The sequence below is a fragment of the Ursus americanus genome, chromosome 10, assembly GCF_024610735.1.
Source record: "Ursus americanus isolate L20-20 chromosome 10, mUrsAme1.1.p, whole genome shotgun sequence".
Taxonomy (NCBI): Eukaryota; Metazoa; Chordata; class Mammalia; order Carnivora; family Ursidae; genus Ursus; species Ursus americanus.
The window spans coordinates 11,773,899-11,788,680 of NC_142136.1; the positions used below are offsets into that span (position 1 = coordinate 11,773,899).

Genomic DNA, 14,782 nt, shown 5'->3' on the forward strand with positions numbered 1-14,782 from the left:
AAGCCCAGAGTGAGCTTGAGGAAGGAGCTGCACACAGTAATTACGATCAAAAGCACCAGGAGAGAGCAGTGTGCTGGGGCTCAAGGGAGCAGATTAGTTCGTGAAATAATGGGAGCTCAACAGTATTTATGAGCTACTGAAAGGTCAAATAAAACAACTGAAAATAATCCATTGGCTTTAAAAATTAGTTGGTTGCTGGTGACATTTATAAGACAAATTTTAACAACAGTGAGGTAAAAAAGAAAAGAGAATTAAACAGAAATGAAGAATTGTAGAGAGTGCAAAAAACTTGGCATTGGTGGCAAAAGAAAGGGTAACAAGATGTTATGTGAAGAATACTGCAAATTATGAAGCACACTCACTAAAAAAAGAGTAGTTTCTTCTCTTGAGTTTCTGAAGCTTTGTTACCATCTAATGAAAGATGTGTTTACAAAATGCAGAGTTTACTGAAATAAAGATTAATGTTTCAAGAAGTCTATGTTTGAGAAAGCTTCAGGACTCTAAAAGCCATAGGTAATGTTTCATGATTTGAAAAGGAAAGAGAAATACGTTCTCATTCAGGTGATGGCTGAATTAACATTCATATTATCTTTCAATATACTTTCATATCTCAGGAGGCCACATAAAGAACCAAAAAGAATTTGCCTGGATGAGAAATGTTTGGGGAAAACTAATGACTTAGTAACATTGCTTCTCTTCTAAATCAACATGAATCATTCCTGACGACTACACTATTTTCCACAACAGCAGAAGAGTCGACTTAAACATCTCCGTCTAATTATAATTACAACTCATGGAACTCAACAAAAAATGCATAACTGTTGACACAGAACTTAATCTGTCTCCATTCAGATATCATTCAGAATCACACAATTTTAAACAGCTAATGGTCAACATTCATTTAATGAGTGCAACTATAATTAAGTAAATCCCATAAAGGCTATAGTGTAAATATTAACAACAAAAGTGTGAAGGCTATTAGATCACTAACTATATTTTTAATGTAGAGATCCAAAGTGAATCTGAATTAAGATACATTCTCTACCCAAACAGTTCTCTAAAAACACATATCTAAGTTAAAATAAGGTAAGGGGCGCCTGGGTGGCGCAGCGGTTAAGCGTCTGCCTTCGGCTCAGGGCATGATCCCGGTGTTGTGGGATCGAGCCCCACATCAGGCTCCTCCGCTGGGAGCCTGCTTCTTCCTCTCCCACTCCCCCTGCTTGTGTTCCCTCTCTCGCTGGCTGTCTCTCTCTCTGTCAAATAAATAAATACAATCTTAAAAAAAAAAAAAAAAGAACTTCTTTTAAAAAAATAAATAAGATAAAATAAAATAAGGCAGAAGTTAGTATACACAGAATTTTAAAACCTATATCTTTATTTCATAGTATTTTATCTCTCAGATACTTAATTCCAAGATGCTTTAAGGTCATTTATATGTGCTAACTACTCTACTTTTAGATACTGGTTATTTCATAAACTAATACATGTTTTGTTTTGTTTTTAAAGAGGATCAACACAATGTGAAAGCATATACACACACACACACAGACTGAGTTAGGCTGGCCATGGCAGGCTGGCTATGAAGTTATAAACTTTGTTTTATCTTTAGCATAAGTATCTAAAAAATATCAATTTTAAAAACATCACTTTTCAGAAGCTTAACTTCAGACAAATTGTTTCCGAATCTAACTAAATTTTGTTTAATCGGTTCATAAAACTACAGATAAAATTTCACTATAAAAATACAAAATTAATTCTACTCCTGGACCAGAACAGTACATTCATTAAAAATTCTCTGAAATATGGGATTTCAAAGCTGAAAAAAAGGGTGTAATACCAATTCTGTTTCAAGAATGTAATGAAAATGTGATTAAGTATACATTGGATTTTTTTACCCATAAAATCAATTTTACAATATTCATGAGTTTAAAATATTCTTTTACTGACTTTCATGTACAATAACTTAAATCAGATTTAAGTAATTATTAAGCTAATCTTTGAGAGCTACTTACAATCCAGAGGGCAAATTCCCGGCTGCAGCGATACCAAAGAAATACCACACGGCCTCAACGAGGATGAAGTCAACCAAGGCTGACAAAACCCAGGAACCCAGCAAAAAGGACTAAAAATGCAACAGGAAGAACATTACTGAAAGGAGTCTTTGAAAAATAAACTAACATTTATTTAATTAGAACCAGCTCAGGCACATTTAATTTGTTTTTATTAGCACAGAGTTTTCAAAATGGGGGGTTAAAGCCATATTGGTCAAATGCATTAACACCTTCATAATTTCTAAGTATGGTGAAAAAAAAAGATATTTATAGCATGATTTATTTTTAACAAGTAACACACAAACCATTAAGCAAAATAAGTGATTAAAATTTTACTGAAGTCCAAATCCTAATAATTTTTATTAGCCACTCACACCTGATATTATCTATTATCATTATTATTTTCTTACGCAAGTGGCTTAAATTTCAAATTTTTCTTTGGCTAATATCCATGCTCCAAATCAGATAGAGGATCCTGTAATTAAAAGATAAGTATTATCAAAGCTTAACAAAATAAAACTATTTAAAAATAAGAAAACAAAAATACTTTTTTCCATAACCTAAGTAGCAAAGGGAAAATACATAAAAACTTACTGCAAATTTTCTGCTTCCATATCTTCTTTCAAATATCCTAAAATTATAAATAAGCAGACTACTGCAGAAAGTATCTTTCAAATCAAGGCAAATTATTCTTCCACATAACAACCTCCAAATCTAAATGGGGATTTAAAAAAGAATAATAAGATTTGTTCAGATTTCTGCCTTAGCAAATTTATTACATTTACTTTATACTGCTTATTTTTAACTCTAATTTAATAAAAATAGTGATGTACACACAAAAGGAAAATTCCTCCATGTAGGCAGGTACTCACCTTTACAGCACAGGTGCCTATAAAGCAGGGCATTAGAAGGGGACTCTTGCCTATCTGGCCAGATAAACCTAATTAATCCCCCAAATCAGAAAGGTACCAACTTGGGGCCAAAGGGCCCTTATGTTCCCTTATGGCAGTGGTTCTCAGGGCTGGCCACATACTAGAATCCCCTGGGGATTTTTTTAAAAGTACACTAATGTTTAGGCCTACCACTAGATTTTTCAACTCAGCTGGTCTAGGGTGAGGTCTTGGCATCAACGTGTGTGTGTGTGTGTGTGTGTGTGTGTGTGTTTAGTTTATTCAGGTGATTCTAATGCACAGCCAAGGTTCCAGAAGAAGTGCATTATAGCAACTGAAATAATACAGAAGTAATATTATATTCTGACAGCAGTAATTTGGATAAATAACTGAAAGACATTCAGAGGAACTTGATAAAGCCAACATGAGCAATGGTATTAATTACATCACTATGAAGAAAAGATGTTAGTGTTCCAGAAGTAGAGTATTATGTTTAAAATGGCTGACCAAGTATTTAGCAAAGAAAAGGTAGTACGTTACATACCATAATTTGCACTAACACTCTGTGATATTGTGACTTATAATAAGAAATATAGATTTGGGGGTGCCTGGGTGGCTCAGATGGTTAAGCATCTGCCTTCGGCTCGGGTTCTGGTCCCAGGGTCCTGGGATTGAGTCCTGCATGGGACTCCCCACTCAGCAGGGAGCCTGCTTCTCCCTCTGCCTCTGCCTCTTCCCCTGCTTGTGCTCTGTCTTTCTCTCTCAAATAAATAAATAAAATCTTAAAAAAAAAAAAAAAGAAAAGAAAAGAAATATAGATTTGGTTTTCACTCTCATTTCTGGTACAGAGCTCTTAAAATCCTTTGAATTTCCTAACGGATGAAAGGCAGAAAGGTGTCTTTTTTTGGGTCAATGTGTGACTTTTAGATGTACCTAAGAATGGGGGCTGGTTGCCAAGGGAACCAACCTTGGGATTAGAGGGTTGGAACTTTCAGTCCCACCCTCTGACTGACCTACGAGGGAACAGGGAGGGGCTGGAGGTTGGACCAACTGCCAATGGCCAGTGATTTCATGAAGCCTCCATCAACACCCAAAAGGACAGAATTCAGAGCTTCCAGATTGGTGAGTACAAGGTGCCCCAGAGAGACCATGGAAGCTCTGTGTTCTCCCCACCATTCCTTGCCCAATTCATCTCTTCCATCTGGATGTTCATCTGTGTCCTTTATCCTAACCTTTTTTGATAAACATGTAATCCAGTAGGTAAAATGTTTCTCTGAGTTCCGTAAGCCACTCTAGCAAACTAATCAAACCTAAGGAGAGGGTCATGGGAACCTCTGATTTAAAGTCAGTACTAGTACTAAGTACTAGTAACAACTTGGACTTGCAACTGGCATCTCATGTCCTGGGGGAGAGGGTGGTAATCTCTCATCTGTTGCCAGCTGGTCAGAAGCACAGGTAATAACCTGGGCTTTGCAACTAGTGTGGGGTCAGGCAGCCTGTGGGAGAAGCCTTCACCTGTGGGATCTGATATTATCTCCAGGTAGACGCTGTCGGGATTTAGTTGAATTGTAGGACACCTGGCTGGTATCCAAGAATTGCCTGGTGGTGTGAGGAAAGCCCCACGCTGGAATTGGTGTCTGAACATGCCATTTATGCTCCAACTCACAGGCAAGACCCAGCACCAGCATCTTCAAAGAGATCAGCCCATAAATCTCAAAAGCCATAGAGTTCTGCTCTTCCCGGAAATAAAAACCCAAGCAAATCTCCTACTTGATATAACCACCACTATAAAAGTAATTCATACATTCGCAATCTGTTAGAGCTGGAAGAGCTTAGATCATCTAATCAATACTCAGACTTGGAATATAAAGTTTTGAAATGTTAAGTACAAAAATGCTTTTAAAAACGTTAAGAATGCATACTAATCATAATTAAAACAGATTTAACATTGCTTTTCTTTTGAAGTTGTAAATTGCATTTCCATGAGTAAGAAGTGATTGTGAGATGTGCCTACTAGTAAAAGGAAATACTGCAACTGCTTTATTATAACCAGCTTTCCTGCAAATATTAATAAATACAACTAGAAAATTCACTTGCTGATAGAGTATTAAAAATAAATAATATTTCTTAAAAATTTAGAGGCTTTGAGGGACAAAGAAGAACAGAAAAGAAAAAATAGCAGAAAAGAAAGCAGAAAGAATAGCAGAAAAGAAAGAGCCCATCAAGAAAAGATTTTGCCTTCTCTCCTCACAAAGGCCCATGAAGCAGAGCTCACCTGGAAGTCGTCCTTGACTGCTTGGAGGTCATACACGAAGAACCTCTGACAGTGCGGCAGGAGGAGGGCTAGCAAAAGGGACAGGGCACTGGGGACCAGCAGAAGACCCTTGGACAGAGGTGCCTTATCTAGAGGGAAAAGAAAACTTCTTTCAGAATTACTAATTCTAAGATTTAAAAAACCACGTGGGTGAAGAGCATGAGAATTCACTTTCTTTGTATTAGAATGAAGACAACGTTCACAAGCTCTGGAATTTAATCTGTATTAACGTATATCTTCACAACCTCTATCTGCAGAGGTAAGTGATCAAAGGGCACCGGAAAACAAGGAGAATTTGCTGGCAGGGGTTCACTGTCATTTGGCTCTCACATGAGACCAAACCATGGTTATAACTAGTAACTTCCACAGGACACTTTTCAGAAACGGTCACCAAAGTGTGAAGAAATAGAGGAGTATGTTTTCCACAAAATTGACCAGTTAGCTCCTGAGAATGTATGAGATTCACACACATAACACTTTTTCAAAAAAATAAAAAAGCAGTTAAAAGTGCTACCTTTGCTGACTGCAATGGCATGCTGAGATTTTCAGCCAGCACTACCACTGGGGCCCAAGTCAGTTTTCCATTGGAGAGCCTTGTCTAAGTCTCATGCAGCCATCAAGTTACAGCTCAATTTCCACTTCCCTCCGTCAGTCTCAGTGAAGCGTTTAGCTTTGCCCCCACTCTGCACCCTTGTTTCCAGGTACTATTTGAATAGTCAGGGTTTCATACTTCTTTTGCCTTCCTGACCACATTGAACACACCTGAGGGGAGGCCACCTGCCTTCTCTTCTCTACAGTGGCCACAGAGCCTAGCGCAGTTCCTTGCACATACAAAATGTTCAGATCATCGACAGGTAAGACCACAGGAAAGTATCACCGATGGCAACATGCTCAGATCGTGTGAAGTGCACTTTAACTGTATTCATAAGAAATTCCCTGGGAGTGAATTTACTAGTTACAGTTGGTAATGTGGTTATTGCACCCGTTTAAGTATACAAAAATAGACCAACTGTTTCCTTTCTGGTAAGGTCTTGCAAACATCTAAACTGGAACCATTAGTAAGGTAGCTGCAAACTGTCTTCATGACCCAGATTCAACCAAGACTCCAGGGAATCTAAAAACTAAGAGAGCTCCTCATGTCCTAGCACCTCAAAAGTACAGGAAAGCACTGTGGCTGTGAGCTTGACCAACTTAAATTCTATCTTGCAGTTGCTGTTCTGCTCACCTGTAAAATGAAAAGAAAAGAAGCTACCTCAAAAGTGTATGAGAAGCAAACAAAAGAAAGAATGCCTCTAGGGGAGACGGCTCCCACCACCACACGCACACCACCCAGGAGAAAGGGTTTCCTTCGGGGCAGGTGAGCTCCTGCATCTGTGTGACAGGCTGGAAGACGGAGCCGGGGTGATGCAGCTGCACCCTGAAGGGGCAGCAAGGCTCCTGTCTCCTTCTTCAACTTGGGCTTCCGCCTATCCTTGTGAAATGGGTCCCAACACTCATTCCTGCCTCTGCCTTGCCAGCTCTGAGCAACTCAGCGTTACTGGAAGAAATTGGAGCTGAGCTGCAAGATCTCCCTGCAGGTTCATGATCTCAAATCTCAACGGACACTCTTCACCGACCAGCAATTCTACTGCTTTTCTCCAACTTCTTATTTCATATTATCTCCTCCTCTCTCCTCAAACCTCCCTGCTCCACACTCCCAGCTTGGCTTACATGTCGCCAAGTGAAGAAATGAATGCTTTTCTTGGGTTACTCTCCATCGTTTCCTAAAATTAGTAAGTACTTCTGATAGATCACACATTACCCTATGCCCCTGGGGTACAGAAATTAATGATGGACAAAGTCCCACTCCTTTGTGGTCTAGACAGGAGAGAAGAGAGAACACACAAAACTAGGTAAATATGTATGGTGTCAGAGGGAAATAAATGCTATAGAAAAATCAAGCAGGATAAAAAGTGTGGTTGTGCTATCCACCATGCATTTCCTGGTCTCTTTCCAGACACGTGATACGACTGCTGAGCCACTCATACCCGCCCCCAGCTGAAGTTAGGTATGACAACATGATTTGCTTTCGCCAAGTCAGTGTGACACACGTCACTTTTGTGGCGATACCTGAAGAGCAGTGGATGGTGTTTCCCTCTGCCAGTGCTCAAGGTGGTAGCTAGGCTATCAGATCCCAGAGGTGAAGATGACAAGGAGTAGACCTCCCAGGTGACAGGCAACAGAGGCGTACCTTCAGTGAGAAACGAATCTTGTCGTTTTAGGCCCCCGATATTTTGCAGCTGTTTGCTACTGCAGCATAACTTAACCTATCCTGATTCAGGGGAAAACACAGTACTGGTGGGAAAGAGGGGTACTATTTTACATAGGGTGATTAGAAGGCCCTTCTGATACAGTAAGATTTGAGAAGGGACCTGAGAAAATGGGCCCTGCAGATAGCTGGGGAACTGTACTTCTGGCAGAGGAAACAGCAAGTACAAATACTTTCAGACAGGAACATGCTCAATGTGATTAAGAAGCAGCCAGGCTGCCAGAGGCAGCTAAGACCAAAGAAGCACAAGGCAGACAGGGAGGATATAAGGTCAAAGAAGTGGCATAGCGAATGGAGTAGAGCCCCGTAGGCAAGCATAAGGATTTTAACCTTTCCTATAAAAGTGACGGGATGCTTTTGGGGGACCTAAGGAGAGGAATAACATGATCAGACACATTTTCAAAGGATCGCTTCACTTGCTATATTGAGAAGAGATTACAGGAAGGCACATATGGAAGAAAGGAGACCAGTTAGGAGTCTGATGTGATAATCCAGGCAAGAGAGGAAGATGGTCTGGACCACGGTGGTTTAGGTGGGGGTGGTAAGAGTGGTCTGAATTGGGATGCTCTTTGAAGGCACAGCAGGCAGGATTTGCTAGCTGACTGGGTGTAAAGTATGGGTAAATGGAAAAATCAAAGATGATTCCAAAGTTTTTGTTCTGAGCAACTGGAAACACTGCTGCCAGTTACTAAGATGGAAAATGCATCACCCTTGCTCTTCCCATGCATACAAGATCCGGGCCCATCTTGCAAAATACTCCCAACCCCCATCCCTAACCCCACTTGTCAGGGCTCTATCCTCTACCCTGCTACTCAATGTAACCAGTCCACAAACTGCTAGCAGTCCACAGTGAGGTACAGAGTTTGCACCAGAACGTGAACCAGCACATTGCATCCTTCAGGGAGGAAGTCCTGCTCTGAAAAAAAAAAAAAAAAAATCAACCAAACTGAACATGTGCTTTGCTCAAATGTCACCTTATTTGTAACTACCCCATGTAACTAACTTTGGATTACTTTTTTCATAGCACTTACCAACAACTGGCTTATTAAATAATGACTCATCAAATCTATGATTCAAAATGACTGTAAGAGACACCATTATTTTAGGTGTCACTAAAAAAGAAACACTGCCTTATAAAATTCTAAAATGTTATCAATTATAAAGGACACCCAATTTTAGAAATGCTAAAATGTGAAAAATGCAATTTAGAATCAAGAAATATGTTTCTTTGTGTATGGCTTCTTGAAGGCAGCAACTTTGTCTGGGATAGTATGCTGCAGATCTCCCATGCCGAGAACAGAATCTGGCCCATTAAGGCACTCAGTGAATGTTTGTTTAATGAAAGGTGACTGACGTCTAAGAGGTGGAAGCCACCGCAGGGTCCATCCGTGTATAGGTGGATAAACAAAATGTGGCATACACATACAATGGAATAGTATTCCATCTTAAAAAGGAAGGAAATTCGGGCACATGCTACAGTATGGACACACCTTTCAGACATCATACTGAGTGAAATAAGCCAGACACAAAAAGATAAATACCATATGACTCCACTTACATGAAGTACCTAAGCGGTCACACTCATGGAGACAGGAAGTAGAACAGCAGTGGCCAGGGGATGGGGGAGGGAGGAATAGGGAGTTGTTCAATGGGTATAGAGTTTCAGTTTTGCAAGATGAAAAGAGTTCTAGAGGATGTACTTAATGCCACAGACCTGTATAGTTAAAAGTGGTTGAGATGTCGATTTTAGGTTATGTATATTTTACCACAACTAAAAATCAGAACTAAAAAGAAATAAAATAATTGCTGAATGAATAACTGATCCTAATTTATACAATCATTTTAATTCTGTCCAGGTCTAAACAAACCCCAAAAAATACAGATCTGATAACTTAAATCAGGTAACTCCACCACTAAGCCCTCCTCTTTTTTTTTTTAAGTCCTCCTCTTAAGATGAGCAAAAATCAGATCTCCAAAGTCTACGCAGAAAGCAACAATAGGAGCGCCTGGGTGGCACAGCGGTTGAGCGTCTGCCTTCAGCTCAGGGCGTGATCCCGGCGTTATGGGATCGCGAGTCCCACATCAGGCTCCTCCGCTATGAGCCTGCTTCTTCCTCTCCCACTCCCCCTGCTTGTGTTCCCTCTCGCTGGCTGTCTCTATCTCTGTCAAATAAATAAATAAAATCTTTAAAAAAAAAAAAAAAAAAAAAGAAAGCAACAATATACAAATGCCCAAGAAGTTCCACACCACAGGGTAAGTACACAGTATTACTATGGACAGCAAGATTTACTGATCAATTCATGATCTGTACATGTCACTATATGAAAATTTTACCTCAAAAAAAGGAATTTTAAACAATTACAGTGATTAAATTCTCATTAATAACATGCATACTTGAGTGTTTAGAGATAAAGTGGCTACACAGTTTTTGAAATGCATCAAAAAATAAGATATATTGGGACGCCTGGGTGGCTCAGTCGGTTGAGCGTCCAATTCTTGATCTCAGCTCAGGTCTTGATCTCAGGGTCACAAGTTAAGCCCTGTATTGGGCTCCACGATGGTCAAGGAGCCTACTTTAAAAAAAAAATAAAGGAAAGAAAAGAGGATTGATGAAATAAATAAAGGGATGGATAAGATATAGCATATATAAGAAAATGTTAATTGTAGAATTAGGTGGTAGGTATATGATGTTCACTGTACCATTCTTTCAACTTCAAGCATGTTTGAAAATATTCATAATAAAATATGCGGGGGGGGAACACAGTGAATCACAGAATTTGAAAGCTGAGGGACATCTGGGTGGCTCAGTTGGTTAAGCATCTGGCCTCGGCTAAGGTCATGATCCCAAGGTCCTGGGATCGAATCCCACATCAGGCTCCCTGCTCAGCCGGAAGCCTGCTTCTCTCTCTGACCGCCCCCCCCCACTCATGCTCATGCTTGCTCTTGCTCTCTCTGTCTAAAATAAATAAATAAAATCTTAAAAAAGAAAAAAAAAGAAAGCTGAGAAAGAACTTCGAAATACATGAAGCAAAAACTGACAGAACTAAAAAGAGAAACAGATAAATCCCCAAATACAGTTGGCTACTTCAGCACTCCTGTCAGTAATCAATAATATAAGTAGACAGAAAATCAGTGTTATGGACTAATTGTGTCTCCTCAAAATCCATGTGCCCCAACTCTCAATGTGACTATATGTGGAAATGGAGCCTTTAAACAGATGAAGTGAAGTCATAAAGGTAGGAACCTAACCCAATCTGTCCATGTAAGAGGAAGAGACCTCAGCAATGCACACATACAGAGAATAGACCATATGAACACCCAGGGAGACAGCCGCCTACAAGCCAAGGAAGGAGGCTTCAGGAAAAATTTGCCAACACCTTGATCTTGGACTTCCAGCCTCCTAAGCTGTGAGAATATAAATCTCTGATGTTTCAGGCAATCTGTGATACACTGTTATGGCAATCAGTAAAACTATATAAGACTTGAAAAACAACATCCATCACTTTGACCTGATGGACTTTTATAGAACACTCTACCCAACAATAGCAAATTACATTTTTTTCAAGTGTATATAGAACATTCCCCAAGAAAGATCATATCCTGGGTCATAAACACACCTCAAAAAATACAAAGAAATTAAAATCATACAAAGTGTGTTCCCTGACTATAAGAGAATTAAATTAGAAAACAGAAAGATGGATGGAAAATTCCCCCAAAATTTGAAAGTTAAACAACATACTTTTTTTTAAAAAAGATTTTATTTATTTATTTGAGAGACAGAGAGAGAGAGAAAGAAAACGAATAGAGGGAGGGGCAGAGGGAGAAGCAGACTCCCTGCTGAGCACAGAGGTGGACGCAGGGCTAGATCCAGGACCCCGAAATCACGAGACCTGACCCACCCAAGTGCCCCTAAACAACATACGTCTAAATAATATCTAGGTCAAACAGGGAATGACAGGGAAATTAGGATATGTGTTAAAGATAATGAAAAGTGAAACTACAACCAAGTAAAATTTGCAGCCTAAAAATAAAGCAGTGCTTAGAGGAAAATGTATAGCATTAAATGTTTATATAAGAAGGGAAAGGTCTCAAATGATGATGTAGGCTACAAGCTTTAAAAAAAAAAAAAAAGAGGGGCGCCTGGGTGGCACAGCGGTGAAGCGTCTGCCTTCGGCTCGGGGCATGATCCCAGTGTTGTGGGATTGAGCCCCACATCAGGCTCCTCCGCTGTGAGCCTGCTTCTTCTTCTCCCGCTCCCCCTGCCTGTGTTCCCTCTCTCCCTGGCTGTCTCTATCTCTGTCGAATAAATAAAATCTTAAAAAAAGAAAGAAAGAAAGAAAGAAAGAAAGAAAGAAAGAAAGAAAGAAAGAAAGAAAGAAAGAAAGAAAGAAGAGCAAATTAAACCCTAAGCAAGCAGATCAAAAGAAGTAACATATGGGGGTACCTGGGTGGCTCAGTCGTTAAGCGTCTGCCCTCGGCTCAGAGCATGTTCCCAGGGTCCTGGGATCGAGCCCTGCATCAGGCTCCCTCCTCTGCTGGGAGCCTGCTTCTTCCTCTCCCACTCCCCCTGCTTGTGTTCCCTCTCTCACTGGCTGTCTCTCTCTCTCTCCAGTAAATAAATAAAATCTTAAAAAAAAAAAAAAAGTAACATATGGGCAGAAATCAATGAAATAGAAAACCAAAATACAATAGAGAAAAATCAATAAAACTAAAAGCTGATTCTTTGAGAAGATCAATGAAATTGATACACCTCTAGAAGGACTGATCGGAGAAAAAAGAAGACACAAGTACCAGTATCGGGAATGAAGGAAGAGGCGTCAATACAGATCCCATAGACATCAATAGGATAAGGGGTTGCACAACATTGTAAAATGTACTTAATGCCAGGGGACTGTACACTTAAAAATTGTAAATTTTATGTATGCACTTTTTATCACAAATAATTTAAAATTTTTAATTTTAATTAATTTAATTAAAATTAAAAATTAAAAATTTTTAAATATTAAAAATAACATTTTATCCCTTAATTTGACAATTTAGACAAAACAGACAAATTCCTTGAAAGATAAAACCTACCAAACCTCACTCAAGAAAGCAATGGATAACTTGAATAGTCCTACAGAAATGAAGAAATTGAATTTCTTAGTTAAAAGTCTTCCAACAAAGAAAACTCTAGGCCTGATGGCTTCACTGAAGAATTCTTCCAATTACTTAAGGGGAAAAGAGTACCAATTCTACACAAACTCTTCACCATAAAGAAGAGGAGAGAACACTTCCTAATTTCGTTTTACGAAGCCAACATTACACTGATACCAAAACTGGACAAAGGCATTAAAACAACAGACCAGTATTTCTTAGGAACAGAGATGCAAAATTCTTAACAAAATGTGAGCAAACTGAATCCAGCTACACAGAAAAAGGATAAAACATGACAACCAAGTGACGTTTATACCAGGAATGTAAAGTAAATCAATGTACTTCATCATATCAGTAAAGAAAACCATACCACATAACTCTACTCACACTGTGTACAATTCTCTGCTTATTCCACAAAGTCAATTTTTGTCAATTCATGAGGCAAAACTGGCCACTTACTGCTGTATTTAATGACAGGCTACCTCCTTGATCAACTCTCACCACTAATCCTATCCAACATGGACTGAGCACTCACCAAGTGCACAGTACTATACACAGCACGTACTACCGTGCTCCTGACACTTGCACCTCAGGACCTAACACCTGCTACCCTCTACCCAAAATGTTCTTCCCATGTCCAGCTTATCCTCATCATTCAGTCCCCATTTCAAACAGCATCTCCTCAGACTGACTTTCTCTCACGACTTCATTGCTCTAGAGCACATCATGCTGTTTTTACTTTATAGCATTTCTTCACTATTTGAAATTCTTGTTTGCTAATTTCTTTGTCTGTCTCCTTTACCAGAATGTGAACTCTGTGAAGGTAGGGTCCTTGTTTGTCTCGCTCTACTATATTCCCATGCCCAAAACAGCACCTGGCACACAGTACTGTTTCAGTGTATTTGGTGAATGAATGATGTGAGGTAGAAACTACTCTCTCCAAACTTACACACGAGAAAACCGTGACTCGAAGAGAAGCTACCCATCCATATTCATGAAATGTCTTAGCCTGGGTTCCAGTGAACGTAAAGGGAGAGACAAAGGTTTATAGGCAGGTAGTTTATTTTGGAATGTGATCCCAGGGAGCAGGAATGAAGGACACGGGGAATCAAACAGGGAGGGAGAGTAAATATAAGGGCTGACCATCGAGTTGGCCACCACTATGAGTGACAGATGTTTCTGACAAGTGCTCGATACCGTAGGATTTTCTAAGAATCCTTGTGAATGTATCTCAGAACTATCACCCAGCAAAGAAACAGAAAAGCATTTTTATCCATCATCCCTCAATAGTCTAGAGTGGCCATAGAAAAGAAGCCCCATGGGAGGACCAGACAAATAAGCTTTACCAAACCAGTCTGGCTAATGCAAACAAAACTGTAGGAACATAAGGAATCAGAGGCGAGGCTGAATGCCCTGAAATGCTGTACAAGGTAGGATGTCTGCAGCACTGGCTAGGGAGAGGCAGAGCCAGGTCCAAACCCTGACAATCCGGCTGAAAATAAAACTGCTTCCTATGTTGCGCTGCCATAGAACTCCAGGGCTAAAAGGGATTTTCACCTGGATGGTAGGTTTCAAGGGAAAGATACATACAGTCACAAACACGAGTAATAGAAATTAAAGTGGTGCCCTGTATAACTAAAGTAAATGCAATTGTGAATAGAGATAAAAAGACTGCAGTTGGGGGAGGGTGCAGGACAGAGCAGTGGGTACTTACCTAATGCTGAACTGAACAAAAGTTTTAAAATATATATAAACCTTTTGATCCAAAAAAAGTCTACATTTACCTAGGGATTTAGCCCAAACTAATTATCATGGATATACACAAAGATTTTGCTACAAAGATGCTTATCACAACAATGTTTATAATAGTGAAAAGACTAGAAATAACATGAATGTCCACCAGGAAAATGGGTAAATTATGTTCTAGCCACAAAATGGAATAATATTCAATTTTAAGTAGCAGAAAACTATTTCATGCTTTGGAAAACTGTTCCTAAATGGTAAGTGCAAAATATTTCTAGCAGTATTATTATATAATACTTCTAATAATAGTACATAAATAGCACATGGATTTCTAAAGCAT

General features: G+C 39.5%; 1 protein-coding gene across 1 annotated transcript in view; it reads right to left on the minus strand.

Moving 5' to 3' along the window:
• The window catches only part of UBAC2 (UBA domain containing 2), a 166,205-nt gene that overhangs the window by 132,267 nt on the left and 19,156 nt on the right, over positions 1 to 14,782 (minus strand). Inside the window, exons 2-4 of the mRNA XM_045811013.2 lie at positions 5,217 to 5,344; positions 2,646 to 2,765; positions 2,013 to 2,122 (exon numbers count right to left, since the gene is read on the minus strand). Coding sequence (XP_045666969.1) covers positions 2,013 to 2,122; positions 2,646 to 2,765; positions 5,217 to 5,344 — 358 coding nt within the window. The remainder of the gene's footprint in view (positions 1 to 2,012; positions 2,123 to 2,645; positions 2,766 to 5,216; positions 5,345 to 14,782) is intronic.